The following is a 19,872-nucleotide window of genomic DNA, read 5'->3' as shown; positions in this document are numbered from 1 at the left end:
CACAGCAAAGTTTTAGTATTTTAATTTAACAGATAGAACAGTAATCTTGACAACAGCTGCAAATGTATTACCAGCCACCTTTGTCCACAAAACTGAACGTACAGTGCACAGTAGTACAAAAATGTTCTGGGCAGGAAACATTTTGTTTTGTCTAAACTTGGGTAGAACTTAACATACCGCTAATACTGTTCATGTCCAGCAGAATAATTAAACAAAGAGCTAGCAACAGATCTTAAGCAGAACAAAGGCAGAACGAGGGATACGTGACATTCACTTAATTGCTACAATGAATGACTACACTTGGCTGTAGGCAAACCTTAATAATTAGAACTATCCTCAAAAATACACACGGAGCTGTCAGGAGTAGTAGCACACAGATATATATATATATATATATATATATATTACTGCCACAAAGTAGACCTGCTGAAATAACTAATCTAAATAAAGGCCCAAGATGCAGCAAGGGTAAGTTTCAAAAGCAACCTAAAACACACCTAAAAAGCAAGCTGAGATTCACCTTCCGGTGTCAGTGTCAATATACACAGTATAATTAACACTGTATTAATGCCACTTCTCAAACAGCATTTGCAAAACATGAAATTACCAGGCAGGAAATTCATGGCACACAGTGCTAAGGTTCTGCTAGCGTGCTTCTCAGTATCTCCTGCTGGGCTATAGTAAAAAACACCACTACAAATAGAAGTCTGCATCCTATTTTGGAATTCATCACATGTTCTAACACCATTTCTCTAGGGTTAATAAAAATAAATAAATAATTGTATTTTTCTAGAAACTATTAAAAAAAAAAAAAAAAGAGGTGACAAAGCGCATAGACCAGCTCTCATGAGATAATTACTTCTGCCATTGTTGCAAAGTGCTGAAAATCAGTACTGTATGTTAGGGAAGTAAAATTTCAGGTTTTGCCTCATATAGGTGAAAATAAGTGGGACTATCACTTAATTGCTGCATGCTGCCTCCTTCCAGATACTGGTGTATCCAGATTCAGGTAGAACATTCTGGTGAGGGTTGCAGAACTGAAGTGAGGGGTGAAGGAAAGAGGGACCCTTACAAAGATACAGGTACAACCCTTACTATCTTATGTGAATCCACAAACTAGACAGCTGTGGAAATAGGACTCAGCTCTGTTTTGAAGGTGTAAGAGATCCAAGCAGCCTTTCTCTTCACTGACTCTACAGAGCACACTGCAAACTTTATGTGCCTGAAGCTGGGCAATGTGCATATCCCTCAAGAAACCAAAATTCTGCCAGTCTAAATGCAACCTTCCTGTTACCTCTTCTTATCAATTAGCACCAGTGGATGCTCAATGGCTGCTCTGGTGTTACAGTTTAGCTGATGTTTTGCAGACTACAACTTTGAATAAATGCACTTGGCAGGGCCTAACCAGGCAGGACAAGAAAGATAAAATAAAATAAAAAAATGCTTCTTTCATGCTACCTTAGCATAATCTGCATTGGAAGATGCACAGAAGAATAAGCTTCCAGTCTAATGCATCATGATCAAAACATGCTCATCATCCCGATGCCTTCTCTCGTAAACCATCTGCTAAAGCATCCAGTTGGGAAAGAAGGATCAAAATGTGGCATCTAAAAAGGCATTCAAGGAAGGCAATGATACTTGGATTTCCAACACAGGAAGATGGCAACAGAATCCCTCAGAGGCTTTGCAGCTTTCCTCCCACCCTTGCTCAAATGTAAAACAATGCAGGTGGAGGAGATGGGGAGGCCATTTCAAACGTATTTTGACCTGCTTTTGGCATCTAAGCATGTGAGTGAGAGCATCAACATCTAGAAGCCTAAAGCCCCCATATAGCTGATAAAGTGAGCAGAGAAACTTCTGGAGAGCAGGGCTGGATACTAAAGTCTGATGGCAGAACTTGGAGAGCCCTCAGCATCAGCTCTTTTTGGTGGATGCTGGCAATAACCACACTGTCTAAAGATTTATTTACTGTCCCCACTTGACATTTTACAGTAAAAGTTGCACTTTTACTCTTCTTTAATGGGTCAAACCCTCAAAATCTGATCACAAGGGGGAAGAAATAGTGATGAAAGCCCTGTAGTTACCTTGCTAGAAAAATATGTATCAGACTAAAATACACTGTGCAATGCAGAGAAGATTTCTTCACCACTGACGCATCTTCAGTTATTCAAGTCTGTGTGGAAAAATACTTTAGAAATATCAGCTCTGCTGTGTCTGTTTACTCAGGACAGCAGTTTATGAATCAATATTAAAATTGTGGCTATTTTCTCCTAAAAATTAACCTTGACTAAACCATTCATGTGTCTTCAATACCATAAACATACATATACAAAAGGAAGGCTTTGGCCTAATTCCTGGCTTTGTGTCTTTTTGTTCAGCCTAGTAACACACAGTACATGATGATGCACAATTATAGGCAATTAATTCAAATATCTGGGAAACAAGAAATCACATCTGCAGTTAATCATCTTGTGCTTTTTCCAAACCATAAATCAATTTTGTAAAGGAAGAGAACAAAGATGTAAGAGATACAATTAAATGAGACATTTTCCACAAATCAGATGTTTCCTACAAATGTGCCAATAACATCATAGAAAAGCAAAGCTTTCCAAATTGCTCTAGTATTGATATGATGCTCATCATCCCTCCAAGGCTCATTTGAGGCAGAGTGTGATACCTATTATATGCTACCATAATTCAGAATTGTCACAGCTAACCTAGAAGGTAATTCCACCGTAATACTCCAAATCCTATCAACGGCAAACACAACCGCCTTGGCTGAAACCACTTCTCAGGTGAAAGTGTTCCTTTCATATACTGAACTGCAGTTGACAACTACAGCCTATTCATAGCCAGGTCTATAATTTCAGGTGCAGGCCTAGAGTGAAGTTTTGGCCATTTGGAAGGAAAAAGCAGAATTTAAAAGCCTGCGTATGAGCTGGGTGGCACTTCCCAGGCAAGTCCATTCACCACAAACTCTACCATAGGACCAAAATAGGCAGAAGATGTAGTAAAGCACAGACTTTCCTTTCAAAGCAAGACTTGATTTAGCTAAATTGTTCATGCTTAGGTGGTTAGAAAATACTGTTCAAAAATTAGACAAACTCTTGTACTCCATGTAAAAATAAATGGTTTGGTTCAGTTCAAAATTATTTTAAGGTTTTCAATTTTGCAAGAAAAAAGGTGTCCATTTTGGTGTCCCACTTCAGAGGATTTTTTGTGTTCTTATTATTTTTCCCATTTTCACCGTCAAAATGAAATAAAACAGAACTATCCAATTGCCCAGTGCTCCTCTACAACTCTAGCTGGAATTTTGCCCTGAAGAATCATTTTCTTTAGATTTAATAAGCTTTACCTTTTTGAATCAACTTCCAGGAAGTGAAAAATCAAGCTTGTTCCTCTATGTCAATATAATATTATTATTCCCAAAATAAATAAAGGTTTGCAGTACAAACAACCAAGAAAATTCAGACCAGTTCTGTTAGAGGGAGGGATAGTTCAGGTGGCAAAAGTTATGTTTGGTTTCACTGGGGATACTGATACAAAAAAACCCAACAACCCAAACCTAATACTTAAAGGAAGACTACTATGATAAGAAAATGGTCATAAATGTATGTGCTTGATATTTGTGCTCTGATTTATCAGTTCACAGCATCTGTGGCATAAAATGAAAAGCCAGCTAAAACTAGACTACACTTGCTCCAGTGCCCAATTTGAGCAGAACTTCAGAGAAAATGAAGAATTGATAAAGAAGGAAAATAAAGTCAGTTTCCTTGAGCAAGTACTGACTTCTGGTTCCCAAACAGATTCTCCAAGGGAATTTTATTTTCAAAGAGGACTTGGTAATTTCTGAAAATTGTGGATCTCAAACTGGGCAAAGCAGTACCTCCAATGATTTTTTAAAGTCATATCAGAAAATATTCACAATGAAACAAACTGTTTTATTAAAACTAAGATACTGTTTTTAACAACAACAAAATTATCTGTTAGTATTAGGATTTTAAAAGACTGCTTGTAACCTTCCCCACAGTTGCAAGCCACTCAAACCAAAACCAGTATACAATATCCTAAAAAAAAAAGGAATGGACATCACATTTTAAGGTTTTGGATTCAGCTTTAAATACATGTACATAATTGTACACTAAAACAGCTAGAGATATCAAATTTCCAGCTGTCGTTACTCTGGCTATTCATATTCTGTTGTTCAGTCTAGATTTCTTGCAGGTTCTGATTGTGAAGAACAACATTTGTATCTCAAAAAAAATCAGATTTTATGGTCTTTGTTCTTCGCAGAAATCTTTTGAATACTGATGTTTTGATCTACAGGGAATGATACATTCTTTGAAATTTTGGGGGTTTTCCAGTAATCTATGTAAGGATTATATTTCCATATATTTCAATTTGTTTCCTTAGTACTAATACTACTTCCAAAAATAAAACATTTGAGGAGAAGAATAAAAAAGGTAGAATGGCTACAGATTAATTTACCAGTTCAAGTAGGAAGCTTTCTAATTCTGGAAAATTCTGAAGAAATGTTGTTCAGTCAGTTTGCTGATCTTCCTTTGTCTTATACCCTGAGCAATGACATGCCACACAATTACATTATCATCCAATCTTGCAAGCAGACATGTGCTGTCCTTGAAAAAAGATTATAATCTTACCTCATTACGGTAGGAGTAGCCCACAACAACTATTCAAAACAGTATGCTCTTCACAGATGACCTGTGTAAGTCCCCAAAGGTTGGTGGATTTAAGCAGGTGTAAAATCACTTTAGGAAACCAAGTAGCAGAATTACTGTTGAACAATTGTCACAGTTAATAAGATTAATGATTGAATTGGCCAAACCTCACTCTTATCATTAAATCTACTGTTAAGTTGCAGGGGGATATTCAGGAGAAAAAAAGACCTACTCTGGTTAATAATTAATGTGAATGGGCATGTGTTTGAATCCCAGCACATTCAGAGAAAATTCCACGGTTGTGCAAATCAGTCTGGCCTGTGCTTTACACGTCACTTTGCTACATGATCTGTTGAATGAAGGTCTCAGATAACTGTCTCCAAACGCAGTATGTGTCTCATCTCAGCGATGTATGAGATGGGGACAGGCATGTGAACATACTCCCTCTGTATGGCATCAGAAGGTCTTGGCTAGAGCTGTCAGCTGAATGAAAAACACAGTAATGCCATGTAGTTCTGGAAACTGGGGATTTGTTATGATTTATTTTCATTAGAGGCTCTTTGATTACATTGAACCAAGTCTGCCTTTTATACGGTGCACTAAACTAACCCAGAGAATGCCAGGACACCAGCACCGTACACCAGCTCACCTGCTGCCTATTTCTAGTGTGCAGCACAGTGCATTGGCCTTCCTTGGGGAGCTGCCCGGTGCCAAGCCTGCCACCCTGCACAGCCCAACAAGCAAACATGAGAAAGGAACGTTGTTTCTTATCCTTCACAACATTATGGCTTCTTATCTTTCAAGTGCCAAAGCACAGACTTGCCCTGGATCTGCTTGTATGGTATCACTGCTGTCTCCTAGGCCATCTTTGACCCAGAAGGAGATACGTAAGCCAGGCATTACTTACAAAATTACTAACTAGAGAATTTTCTGACTTTGTGCTCCCCATAGGCAGAGGTGTTCATCAGCTGCACACCAGTCACCAGAAGGGACAGAGAAAGCCAGTCCGATCTCTGTACGAGGTCATATTCTCACTGGCTTCAGGTAAAACATAATCCGTACAAGGAGCCTGGGTTAAAAACATGCGCATGAAAGTGCAGAATGCATTAAAATCTCACTTGGAGCCTTAATCTCCAAGGCAAAGAGTACAACAACTTTCCCACTTTCAAATGGGCAAAGTGACGAAAGCCTGAACACCACCGAGGTCAGGAGTACCTGTGGTACCCCTCAGTAGTTAAAGTCTTTCAGAGTCTGCGTTTTCCCATGCTGGATCTCAGCATTAATATCCCCTCCACGGGAGCTCCCGGACTGTCAATCATCTTCTGCCAGAGGTGCTGCTCTTCCCCTTGAGAGTCCATCCAGTCGACCTCCTTACCATTACTTACACCTGGCAATTATAAAAACACGAGGTATTTCTCCATGTTAGTAAGCAGTTATTTAACATCCTTGCTCATTCGCTCCAAGAGTGTATAAGAAAGATGATAAGCGCTTTACACCACCTATACAGGGAGTTACACTGAAAACAGGTGGCTCCTGGAGAGCACCAGCTTGTCATTAAACTTTGTGGCACATGGACAGAGGCACATAAACCTCCCCACTCTGCACCACAAGAAACTTTGTCCTAACAGAGGAGGAACGGATTCATGCCTCTTCCAGATCACACCTTTGTCAGCAGAAAGGCTGTTGCTGGACATAAGTAGTCTCCTCCTTCTCACCAGGATGCTAAGAAACACTTCCAAGGTATTCCCAGTTGTTCTAGACTGTGCAGAAATACAACTGGGCACCAAATTTCTGTGTCTCACTCAATGGAGGAAAGAACTAATCTACAGATTACATGTCTTCTCTCCCTTGTCTACTGCCCCAAGTTCCCACATACTTGCCATATGCTCAGTAACATTTCTGTCCATATACACGAATCATGTGGGGTGAGGAAAGAAAGCAGCATAAGGAAAGCAATCATGAGTCAGATGGGTCCTTACCATTTCCAGTGCTCAAACGGACACCTCCCAAGAAAATGTTACTGGAGAGCGACTCCTTGTCCCACACAGTCAGCTCTAGGCAGACGTTATGTAGATCCCTTGAATTCAAGCCACTGAAAGCAAAGGTATGATTCCACTGGGGGTTCACACTCTTTCTTATTATGGGAGTTTTGTGTTTTGTAGCTTTGCTGTCATCTGGGAGTAGGTATCTGGGAGATACAGAAAAGGAAAACTGAGTATGTAGAGTGATTGTCACATAATATTAACATATAATTACAATCATATAGAGGCTTAAATGGGATCAGGACCCCAACTTCCCACTGTTAATATATCTAGCATGTACTTGAAGTGCATATTTCACATTTGTGCTCCGTTTGTTCTTCGGTTTGTTCATCAGTTATCACCAGCAGAAACTTGAATTAGGTCTCCTTGCCCCAAGTCTTGGGTCTTAACCACCATCTTTTTAATTCAGTGAGGATAAATATGGACAGAATCATAAAAACACTGGATAGAAGGAGCCTCTGGAATCACCTTATCCAGTGTCCTTCCCAAAGCAGGACACGAGGTCCTCCAGAAAGAAATGAAAATGACTGATAAGGAAGGAACTTCAGCAGCTTTGCATCATTAATTTGAGTTGCCTAAAGCCCCATTCAGTGCAGAAACACAAAAGCTGTGAAGTCTGACAGGTTCTTCACACTTCACGTTCACTGGAGAATTCCTTTAGTGAAACTAGAAGAATTTAATACTCTAGTTGAAAATCAGAGGTCTCTACAAATTTTCATAGTCTGTACCTTCTCCTTCAGCAAAGCTAATGCAGTAACTATGTGGTCGCACATAAACACTAAGGGGTCAGACATACAGACAAATTGCATCACTAGGCCTCGATCAGGATTCCTGTGCAGGCTTTTACTTGACAATAAACATGAGCTAGTTACTACAGTAGGCTAACTGTGGGCTAATCTATGCCAGATTACCTCAAGCTAACAGTGCAGCTTAGACCACTGCAGCATCTCAACTGGTTCATGGCAACTTGATTGTGCATTTGGCCATGACACATGGCAGACGAGCAGTCCAAGGTAAACAGGGTCCTGTTGCACTGTACTGAATGATCCACGTCAGCAGTAGCTGACACCACTAACTAATTATAGTCCGAAGAATTATTTGCCCCACTTTGCTACTGCTAATGTAAAAAAACTTTGACAACATTTTCTCCCTGAAGTCTCTTGCGACCTCCAGGTGGGAGTGAGCTGCAGGGGTATCAGACAGTCTGTTTTCAGTAAAAGGAAATGCCTTCACACATGTTAGGAAAAGAAACATGGCATGGGAGAACAAATGCATAGGAAGAACAGCTCAAACTTTTTCTGCATGACGTCTATGAGCTTAGTGATAGTTTGAATCACACTACAACATCAAGATAAATTTTGTTGGCTCCTCCAAGGCATTAAAGCTGGGATGTTTTCTATGATCTCCATTTAGTAACAATGCTCAAATCATTACTAATGAACTACAGCATATCTAAAAGTCAGCGGTTCTGAAAGCTAGCAATAAGAGCAAAAACTGGTAAAGAGAAACGCTTTAAGTTATCTGTTTTTTCCTAAATGTAACACTTTTAACATATAACTTACATTTATGAAAAATCCAGTATAATGAGGTATGCAGGATTATGGTCATTTTATTCAAAACAGGTATATTCTAAATGTAACATTTTCTGTATAGTTTGGATTTTGACTGTCTGACACAAAATGTTGCTTATCTAATAAAAAGGTGCATATATGTCATACTCTGTATATTTTTATGTATCCACATGCATACAGGCACATGACACAGACCTTAAACTTTTCAAAATTATACATCTTCAAAATCAAACCTGAAAGCCATCAGAGCAGAAGTTTTAAACATCTTCTGTCAAAGAATATTAAACGTTAACAAGACACAATTAGAGTTAAGACACTATGTTTGAAATCAGTGACAAACTTCCTTGGAATCCTCAGGGTTTAAATGTGCGCCTTGACACTGTGCTGCATGCCAAAGAGCTTTCCCAATTAAGCACTACGAAAAAAACCCAACCCAAAACTATGTATAGTTTAAGTGAGAAAACTCTTTTCTCACTTAGCATATTTACTGGAATCAAAACAGAATTTCCTCACACACTTAATCAGTTTTCTTTTTCTGTATGTTTCAGGTGACATCCATTAGAAAGAAGCTCAACTTGATGGAGCGTGCCAGCTTTTATAGGTGCTATTTGCAGTTTTCCAGGGAATCCAAACAGACTTCTATCTTCCTGAAAATAAGTTTCTTATTCAGGACTAGTCTGGTTATTCCTCTTATTAAAAAATATGTACAGTTTCAATTTACTGAAAATGTAAATGCCACCATCAGATCAGGTATCATCTCCAGTGTGAGAGCCCTAATTTACAATTTCTTGCCTTCAGGAGTGATGAATATTCACCTACCTCTCTCTACCAACTCAGTGGAAATGTTTTCTTTTCTAAACATTATATTCTATAACAGCATGCACATCAGCACACTGGATACTTATGTATGAACAGTTCTGTTTCTTGACTGAGTGGTATGTAAATACAATTGTATTTAACCGCTGGGCCAAGTCGTACCTCTCTGCCCTTATTCCACAGCATTCTTCTCTTCAGCATACTATTTCAAGGTGCCAGTTGCTTTTCAGGACTGACACTCCATACACACATATACAGGCATATTGAAAAAAAATGGGTCAGCCAAAATGTGATTCAGTGCAGCCATTAAAAAAATGGTGAGAAAAAAAACCCCACAAACCCTTTCACGAATGTGTCGGATGTGCCTCCTGATTTCACTGCTGTTAAATTCTTTGCTTCTTTGATGAGGACTTCTAATATACCTCCAGATGGCATGTGAGAGTCTCCCTTTTTTCCTTTTTTAAAGGTCTTCTTTCCTATACATACAACAGAGTTGCAACATCATCATCAGAAATTATATATACATTGCAAGGCTGTAGGCAATGTAGATTGTCTTTCCTAGATTTTTAAAAATCATCTAATGCGATGGGATTAAAGTATTACTTATAAGGAGATTCTAATTCTCTACGGGTAGAGAAACTAATAAGGCTGAGGCAGAAAAATCACTCCATATATGATAAAGAACTTGACCATGTAACTAGCTAGTCCTTGCTGGACACAATAGGGTGCCCCATCTGAAGTACTGTCTGGTAAGTATTTGTGGATTACTATGCTGAACGCAAAGAACTGCATGTCCTGTATGTCTTACCCTCTTTTCAGAATCCACTTCCACCACTGATGTTAAGGCAGCCCTACACCACAAGAAAGGTATAAAAAACTCTGTCCCAAAGCTTAAAATGTAGAAATACACCAGAAGTATTCTGTGTGTAAGGATGCACTGCTCCTCAGAGACCATGACAAAGGACCAGTGCTCACTGACACCCTACTGCTTTCAAACAGCAGCATGAGGACACATGTACTTGCTGCTGCTGCAGATTCTAAAAGGCTTATCAGCAGGGATTGTACACACTCATTAAGGCTAAAAAAATCAGAAAAAAAAGATCAGGAGTGATGTTAAAACGTACTAATTTAAAAAAATGCAGATAGTGATTATCTGCACTTTTTAGACATCAGCTCTTAAGAGAGAAAACCTTGGAATTACTGGAGGGAATGTCAACTGTCCAAAAAAAAAAAAAAAAAAAAAAGGTCGTCATATATCTATCAAATTCTAATGCTAACAAGCAATACCATCACTAAGACAGTGCTATTAAGACAGTGCTATATCTGTGTCTGGTATATACATATACACTCAGGTGCTACCCAGTGATTGCCTTCACTTCAGATGATTGCTGTGCTTCATGCTACTACAATGTGAAAAGTTAGTAACTGTTTTCCCCTATTCATTGCTGATGAAAAGAATGGCTCACCCTAAAGAATTAAAATAATATTTCACAGGACTGAATTACAGCAGTAATACAGTAAAACAGAGCAAAGAAAACAGTGTAAAAAAAAAAAAAGTGAAAATGAGGAAATAGGTATGCTTAAGGACAATTAAGCACAAAGAACTAAGTGAAGTTATTATTTTGATCAGTTATATGCTGTATATAACTAGCTGAACAAAGAACCCACAGACTATGTTACAGACTATTCATTTCTATGTGGCTGCCCTCAATCATGTTATCTAATGTCTGCATTTTTTTTAATTAGGTCACAGCCATGCATCAACACTTGACTGCACACTTCTCTCTCCTTAAGATCAACGTAAGAGAAGAGGATGGAGCAGGAGGAAAATACTCACAGTTCAAAATTTCCACAAATAAAGACAACTAGCATATTTAAGTATGATTTCAATCTTCAGTAATACCATTACTTCACCCTAGACGAGGATTTTTAATACTCAGAGGGATGTTGTCATATGCTGCCATTAATGTTTGTTTTACCTTGAAACTGCCCTAGAGGAAGCATTAGGTTTCTGTCTGGGGGAATGTAACGTAAAACAACTGTCAGTTCTCCTTTATATTGAAGCCCAACATCTGTCACAACCTCCACCTGAAAAGAAAAAAAAACAAACAAAACCCCCAGAAATCCAGCTACGGTTAATCTTTCACCTTTTGATTTTAATTTTGTTGTACTGATACAGTACACTTCTTAAACATACCAAGCCACTTTCAGATAATTAGACATTCCAGACTGAATGCAATCATATTTCAGAAAACTGTGAGCCAGGGAATGCAAGCTCCCAGAAGAACGTGGCATTAGACACTGTTCAGTGAACACACAAAGGAGAGAGATATCTTAACATGAATAAGTGAAGCAAACAAACAGAAAAAACCCTCAAACTTATTTCTGGACATATAAGCTGTAGCTAATTTAAGCTGACATTCAGCCCTCATTTCCTCCAATCAGTATTTTAAACCATAATCAGTTTCATGTATTTTAGAGGAGTCATTCCTGAGTCACTCTTGCAACAGAGGTGTGGGGAACAAACGCAAGGGAAGAGAGCAGAGCATAGCTCTGAAATAGAAAAAAAATATTGAAAACTGTTATTCCCAATGTCTTTCTCCTTTTCTACACAGCTACTATTTCTGTATATTTTTGTTTTATAAATGTTTGAATCTTGGTCAGAAAAAATGCATTCAGTGTGCTTCAGAACATCCTTGATGAACATCAGGCCTTCACTGATGTGTGCTGAATTTCCATTCACATTTTACGAAGTGGGAAACTACATTTTAAAAACAAAAGATACAACAACACAGGGATAACATGTTATGCCACTTCAAACTGATTTCTAGAAAAATAGAGTGCAGTGAAAAAATGTGTCTTGCACGTTTACATTAGAGATCAGGTCTATGAAAAACTCAGGCATATGCTAACCTCACTCAGTGATGTCACTAAAGGAGGTGGAACTACCTCAGATGCTTGCATTTCTGTACATGCTCCAGTGCTTTGGTTTGGGTACAAACAAACAAATCTTCCTGATGTCTATAACAGCAGAAAAAGCATATGTATAAAGGGAGAGGACCCTCAAGTGTTGTAAGACACACTCCAAGGTACCACACAAGCCTTTAAAGAACTGCTTATAGATGAATGTCTGATCTGTGACAGTATTTCTCTGAGATGCATTCAGCTTGTTTCCTGACTCCCCAGGAGAAGTCAAAAGTCTATTATCATGAGAAAACTGAACCAAAAAAAAATCCACCAGAAATACATACAGCAATACGCACAGAGTCATCATTGCCTTCATATCAGACTCCAGGCTAAGGCACTAACCATGTTTAATGGAGCTAAGGATGGGACAGGGAACAAAGCAGTTTTAGTGATAACACGGCCCTTTTGTGACTCAAAAACAGGCATTCCTGCAATGACTCTCAAACAGTGCTATCTCCACCAGTGTCTGATGCCAGTTGCTCAACAGAGGACAAAAGAAAACCTGTGGTAAATGGCTGTGGAATACTTTGCACACCATCTAAATCTTGCCAGTCAGACAGCTCACTTGTGGTCTAAACTATGCAAGTTTAGGATCAGGTTTCCCATGAAGGCAGCAAATATTATTTTTTTCTGTTCTACTGGTGGACAAGCGATGGTATAAGTTCTTACGTCAGGAACAATTTGTCAACCTCCTTGCCAAACCCATATACATAACAGGGCGCTAGACTCTGCCCCCTCTTTAACAATAGAACTATTTTATCTTTTTCTGATTTAATCACACTCCTCTTGAAAACAGACATTCAATGCTCACAGAAGTAGGTCTTAAAGTCTCCAACCTTTTCACTAAAGCAGCTAAATGACAAGTAAAGTGTAATAAAACCTGGGGAATTTCACCGCCATTCCTGTCTCTATCGGGCAGTTCATATGAGAGAACAGCATGTGATTTGCATGTGTATTAACCTGAGCTTTTTTTAAAAAAAAATCAAAATGCAATAATTGATATTATTACCTTTGCTGATCAAAAATCTTAGCAGCAGTTTAAATTTAGAAACATTATTTACAACAACTTAGGAGGCAGAGACCAATTCTGTCTTTGCTTTCTTTGGTAAAAAAGAACTCATTTAAAAATCCTTTTAATGGGTTTGGAAATAATCAGACAGCACCTTCCAGCTGGAATGGTTTAAACGCTTAGTGCCTCGTTACTTTTTTCCTGAGCAGGAAAGCTTCGTGACTATCTTTTTTATTTTTTTCTCTTCCCCTTAGGATTAAAAGAAACCACCCATACACACACAAATCCCCTAAGACTGACATGAGATGAAAAGAAACTACTGTATGAGAAGAAGCTCAGTTTGAGACCCACATTGCGCAAAAACTGCAAGCAAAACAAATACTGGATGTGTATCTTCTTGTTGTAGACTGGTGGGTACCGTATAATAGCAACATCTGACACCAGCCAGAGCTATGACAGCGATTATTAGACATTAGTAGACATTTCTTCTACTTCAAGGGAACCCAACGAAAGCAATTTACATGAAGTAAGCTTGTAAGGAGGACAGTATAATTTTGGCCTGGACACAGTGTTGACTGAAACATGTTTGCCACTTTCTTGTCCTGGTCTCACTTTGCCTGGACCATGAAGGAAGGGCTGGTGGTCACGGTAGCCCTTATTAACAAAGCTGAACTAGAAAACTCGGAATGATCCTCCTTGCCACTTATAAAGTGTGAAGTATGTAAGTGTTCAAAGAAGAGACCAATTTCCTTATGTATCTTCTGGCAAATTAATTACTAAAATATAAATTTGTGACAGTTTAGATGTAGGCCCCACTTAGCACTATACCTAGCAATCAATTATACAGCAGTCACATCCATTTCCCATCTGAGAGAAAGGCACAAATCAAACACACCCTCCTGAAATCTGAAATGTAACACTATTTCCTTAAATATAAGGAACACAGAGCAAACAAGTCATCTGAGTCAATCTCCACATCGCTTACGGTACAGCCTTGGATTTTTCTGCAACAAGAAAAACACTCTTTCTGAAACGGCAGTCTAAGCCACTGGAATGCCTGGGGATTCTGGCTGCAAGCAAGGCAGGAGCCTTTAATCCTCTAGCTTACAATAGCATTTTGAACCTCTTCCTGCTTTGGCAAAAGTGTTTATTTTTGAGTGTGCCCTAGACACAGAAGTCGTCCTATCCTTAGTTAAGTGCAATGACAATCTTGTTTCAGAGACCAATTGATTTGCCTGCTGAGAAGCTTTATCTTGTACCTTCCTAGTTAAGGTGAATAAGAGGTTAAGAAGTCATTTTGTCACAGCTGAAAGGTGTAAAGCACTTAAAACTGAAACCAAAAAAGGTCTATTTCTTTAATAAATTGTTAAGGGTTCAGTAAGGGGAGTGGTAGGAAAGTCCCTTGTTTTATGTACTATTCTTAAAAAGTAATTTCTTAACTAGGTCATTTTTCCACTGCGCTTTATTACGAGATGAACTTATACTTTATTAAAAGGTGGGGGTTCTGTTTGTTTTTAAGTAGCCAGTCATGTCTACCGTTTTCATAAAGACTTTAAATCCAATATGATTCGATTGAATAAAGAACAAAGGTATTATTTTTATTACCATATTAGACACTCATAAAGTCCCATTTTATAAACACATTCCAAAGGAAAAATAACTAAGCCTTGGTAATTTCGCTACACAGCACATTCACTGGCCCCTGAAAACTCTTACCTTGGGCTGGAGCACAAACCACTCATCACACTGATTTTCGAAGTTCCAGGAATCGAATGGAATTTCCACCTCCCCAAGGAAGCTGTTGCGTCCGAATCTGTCATAGTGCCAGACAGAAAGCTGCAGGGTCCTGGTTTCTAGCTGTGTGTGACTGATGACATACTACCAACAGAAAAAAAGTAAAAGAAACTCTCAGAATAAGCAGAAATAATAGTTTCCATGGAGCCTTTTATAGCTCTAGCTCAATTTCACAAAGCCCACAGCAGCTAACAAATGAAGCATGAAAGATTTGTTTTCTTTGCAAACAAGATTGATCTAGCCAGAAAACTCACAATGTTAAATCTAACTCTCTTCTTTGCAGTATACATACAGTGGTAATTGTTACTATCATAATTGTGTTTTTTCTGTATTACTTACTGGGTATTTATGACTATAAAGTAAATTGTGACGCTTAAAACTATGAACCTGCTCATTTCTTATAAGTCTATGTAAAAGAAGCAGTTCGACATCCAAGTTTAGTTCGTAAGAAGAAACCCCCACTGGTTCTTTCACCCTGAAAAAGAGTCCGCTATACACTACTTCCTAGAAATAGTGTTATCTCCTTTTCAATTGTATCTTTGTAACTTACAAAAAATTGTTCTAAGAACAAGTAAAACTGCATCTGCAAAGCATGCACCAAGTGTATCAGTCTTAAGAACCACTGCTGGGCTATTAAAAAACTCCTCTGAAGAAACACTGTATTTTAGCAAATACACAGAAAATTATAAACATCTGGAAATCTAGCTCTGCACACACTGCTTTTAGCAAAAGGCCTATTAATTCCCTGAAAGTCACCCTTCTCCTAGTGTTAGCTGAAGAGACCCAGATGTCTTCTTTTTTGCATCAGGAATAACGTCTGGACACAGACACGTATTCTCCAAAAGCTGAAACAGGTCAGTTGGCCAGCCACACAAGTAGGCTATTTGTGTACAGATATGTCTGCAAAGCTTAATCCTAGATGCCAACAATTCCACTGTGAGAGATGCCGTATTTAGCAACAATGGGATAAAAGTCAAAGAGGGAAGATACAGACAGATTTAATTATTTTTCTTTTCTTCTTTTAACAGTAGTTACACTTGGGATGAACAGATGCAGCTCTTGCTTACCTACCCACAATTCAAGCAAGCCCTCTGTTACAATTCGCATTTTTAGCAAGCTGCCAGGTGCCATCCTCAGCAAGTTTTCTACCAACAAACATGTTCAGTACTACGTTCCTTGCTAAATAGTCTTAACACCTTTTTTTTCCAGTTCAGGCAAGTCTTAACTTTACTACAAACCATTTAAAAATGAGGCTATACAAGAGACTTTCCCTTGGCAAGCAGTCTGGCCAGACCAAGTGTGTGCATCTGCAGAATGGTTTTGTAGCCACGTTAAGCCAAGTATACTGGCCAGGGAACATCTTTTAGCCTCTAGTTTAAGAAAGTTATTTAAAACATCGCTGAAATTACAAAAGAGAAAAAAACCAAATGTCAGGACAAACTAAAAAGTTTCAGGCCTCATGACAGCCTGCTGGGATAACTCTCATCAATTGCCAGGAAGGATAATCATGGGGAATCACCAGGAGCCTTGCAGTCCAGGTACCAGACAGGCAGGGAACTGGGCAGACACTCTGCCCTTCCCACCTGCACCACAGAGCTGAGGTGGTGAGTAAGATGCTTGTGAGGAGCTCAAAAAAATTCACCCTCTGTAGTGGATGTGGGTAAACAGCAAGGAGAGGAAGAGCCTGGGCATTGTGCTCCACCAGGCCTCAAGAAATTAATGTCATTGCCTTTTGCAACAGAAAATTAACTTCACCACAGCTCTTTAGGAAGGCAGGTAGTGAAACTGTTGTTGGCATTTTCTTACCAAAGTCAGTTCTGCTTTAAAAATAAATTAAAGCCTCCAGAGAAATTCAGATCTTATGGGAAAAATTTAATTTACCTTAAAAATCAGTTAGATGGGAAGCTTTAAACTAGCTTTACTGCAGCATTAGTTGCTAACTTAGGGTATACGAAATCTTTAAGGTGCTTTTAACAAATCTGAGCTCAGGTTAGACGGGAACATAAGTTTTGAAAGAGATCTATGGAAACTAATACAAGTTTTACCTGCAAAGAGGAGAACCAAAGAAAAACACTCCTCAATGCTGAAAGCCAGAACTTACAACTCATAGGCTAGAAGTTTTTGCTTAAATACCTTCCCTTTTGAGGCATCTCTTCCAAATTCTAATTCCCATACTGGAACACATATAGAAAATGCCTATAAGCACAAGTCGAACATTCATCCCAGCCTGAGAGAGAGACAGTGTTCTCACCTTCAGTGTTTCATTAAATTCTGGATTGGTGCTGTTACTTTTAATTTTGGTCTTGCGTTTACTTTGGCGGGACTTATCAGGCAGAAGGTATGCTTTGACATATCTGCAGATCAAGTAGGAAATTATTAGTAAGGAATAAAAATGATCAGTTTGAGCAAGGACCTGACATCGCTACATCAGCAACACGTATGTGGAAATTAATTTTTGCAGTCTAAACAACATACATACGTAACACAGAATGTGTGAAACATGGAAAGGTTTTGTCTTTATCTACAAACATAGCAATGTTAGTCAGATAGGATCAGAATAACAAAAGGCAGAGCTAAATTAATTTACTTATCCTCAGAAATGCAGAAAGCTTTGCTAACACTTTCCCTTTTGTAGTATGTGAGAGTGAAGAACTTCATACCCTACATACTATAGGATTACACATGATTAGAGATACTAATTATTGCTTCCTCATGACAGAATTTACATATTATACTGAAAACTATAATGAGAAGCTCAGAAAACAAGGTCTTTGCAAAGTGAATCTATGGATGCATGAAACCAAAGTTACCTCTATCCCCCCATCCCTCCCAAACATTACTCCTCTTACATACTTTAGTTTTGATTCTAGAAGAAATAATTTCAACCTCCCTATTCCTTCATATTTTTTCCCTTTTACTACCAAACAGGTTGATAATTCAAATAATCTTATTTTTTCCCCAGAACAGGCACATGTTGCCCTAAGAAACATACTGAAAATGCATTTCCCACAGGGAATCCAAACCCAGCTATCATCAGAATGCTGCCTTGTAGCAACTGGATCCTATGAATTCTCGGGCTCATACAGCAACCCCAGAATACAGCACGTGACATGGTGGAGGACACCACTAGCAGAGTTTAAGGAAATTCTTCTTTGTGCTTACGGATCAGTCCTCTGCTTCTTCTCATCTGCAAGAGCCAGGTTTCTGCAACTTTTCACCAGGATATTGAGGGCACCTGTTTTGTAGCTGTAGTTGATGTTGAGAAGGATTTCACCACTGACCTTCACGTTGCCATAGTCACCAGTTTCACTATATACACTCAGCATGCTGTTAATGCTAGTCTGGAGGGGGAGAGAAAAAGGTCTTAGAGGCTTAAAAAATTACTCTTTTCCAGAATCTGGGGGTTTTGTGCAGCTACAGCCTTGCAATATTATCACACTTGTTAGGACTTGCTATGAAAACAGATTATTTCGTGGAACAAGAATACCACCATTTGATGTGAAAGGGAATGAGAACTATAATTAATGATAGCTTAAATGTCTAGACAGTTGATGTTTTCCCGTGCAGGACTGAAGCCTATTTATAAACATGACTAAATCTAAATTACCACCATTTAATTCATGCATGAACTGAAGAGCAGACGGGCTACATAAACTGTAAGCTCACGTAAGTTCCAAGCAGAAAAAATATCACCTGTCTGGCTCACTTGTCCACCTAATTTTTACTGAGTCTCATAAGGCAGCTGCTGATAGAACCATTAGAAAAAGTTATAAGGAGGTTCCCTGTAATATTAGATGGTATAAAACCATATTTGTTTAAAGTGACACCCACCTCTCACTAGCAATTCTACAATAATGAGCAAAATTCAATATCCACCATTTCTGCAATTTTCCTAAAGCCAAAAAACTTTAGCAATAATCCCACTAAATTTTCCACTGCAACATAAACATGTAATTCCTCAATTTCTTTTTTTCACTCATACCATGCAGAGTATTGCTATGAGGATTTCCTCTTCCAAAAGATTGCAATTATGAAAGAATTAAATATTTTTAAAGAAAACCAGAGCAATATGCATGTTGCCAGAACTAAAGGCATTCGAGAAATCTGATGCATGTTTTCCTTTGAGTCACTGAGCTCAAAAACATATAAAACCATCTAAATTCTAACACATAGGAACCTTGCAAGACACACAGGTACAGTCTTCAGCAAAAAGAGAGAAAAGAGAGAGAAACCTTAAAAGTAAGCTAAGCAGAGGATTCAGGAGAACTCACAGTATCACCATCTGTTTCAGGCACATTTAAATACATCCATTTTCTGTCAGAGCCTTCTGTGGAGTTCTTTAAAGAAGGCAGTGCAAAAGATCAAGAGAAAAGACCATTAGATAGCTGCAATAAGAAAGAGTAAGTGCAATAAGTAAATCTTTACCTACACAGACAAGTAAAGGGAGTTTGTACTGCAAAGCCATAGCAAGCAAGAAAAAGCTACCAGCAAATCAGAGAAGTGCTGTTTTCCATATACTTCAAGTATTGAAGGACACAGAGCTCAAGGTAATTAAACAGAAATGAAGTATCGGCTGTTTCAAAATAAACAAATTACATTTTAGAACACCAGCTCAGCAGATTTGGATTTGTATCGGTTTGTATTTGGATTTGTCTTCACATCTGCATGAAGACAATCCTCACTTAAGTCAGTCAAAAGCTAAGCATTCATATATTGGTAGAATCAGCACCCTTGTAAAAAATCCATTTATCTGTGGAGTTTGTAAGAATAATGAAAAATGCACACAAATATTGAAACATGATGCTTGTTTGGGAACAAATAGAATATGGGGGGAAATATTTTCATCCCTCTGCTTGCTACTGCAGTATCCAGAAATCTCTATTAGAGACCTCAAGGGAAACTACACATTGATCCGCTTTCTTCCAGCTGCTGGAAGGAAGGAAGGAAGGAAGAGCACAGTCAAGGGGAAGAGCCACACAAAAAGAATTGGTCTG

The 19,872-nt window shown here is 38.5% G+C and overlaps 1 protein-coding gene across 2 annotated transcripts in view; it reads right to left on the bottom strand.

Annotated features, from left to right (window-relative positions):
- Positions 1-19,872, bottom strand: part of SYTL5 (synaptotagmin like 5) — a 94,430-nt gene continuing 74,558 nt past the window's right edge. Inside the window, exons 11-18 of one of the 2 annotated variants that reach the window (XM_055802834.1) lie at positions 19,150-19,215; positions 18,041-18,219; positions 17,130-17,232; positions 14,801-14,962; positions 11,088-11,196; positions 9,449-9,584; positions 6,659-6,867; positions 1-6,066 (exon numbers count right to left, since the gene is read on the bottom strand). In XM_055802834.1, coding sequence (XP_055658809.1) covers positions 5,924-6,066; positions 6,659-6,867; positions 9,449-9,584; positions 11,088-11,196; positions 14,801-14,962; positions 17,130-17,232; positions 18,041-18,219; positions 19,150-19,215 — 1,107 coding nt within the window. In that variant the 3' untranslated portion in view covers positions 1-5,923. The remainder of the gene's footprint in view (positions 6,067-6,658; positions 6,868-9,448; positions 9,585-11,087; positions 11,197-14,800; positions 14,963-17,129; positions 17,233-18,040; positions 18,220-19,149; positions 19,216-19,872) is intronic. The other variant, XM_055802835.1, reaches the window with a different exon arrangement.

Source organism: Falco peregrinus, chromosome 4 (assembly GCF_023634155.1).
Source record: "Falco peregrinus isolate bFalPer1 chromosome 4, bFalPer1.pri, whole genome shotgun sequence".
NCBI lineage: Eukaryota > Metazoa > Chordata > Aves > Falconiformes > Falconidae > Falco > Falco peregrinus.
This window is presented reverse-complemented; position numbering and strand designations above follow the sequence as displayed.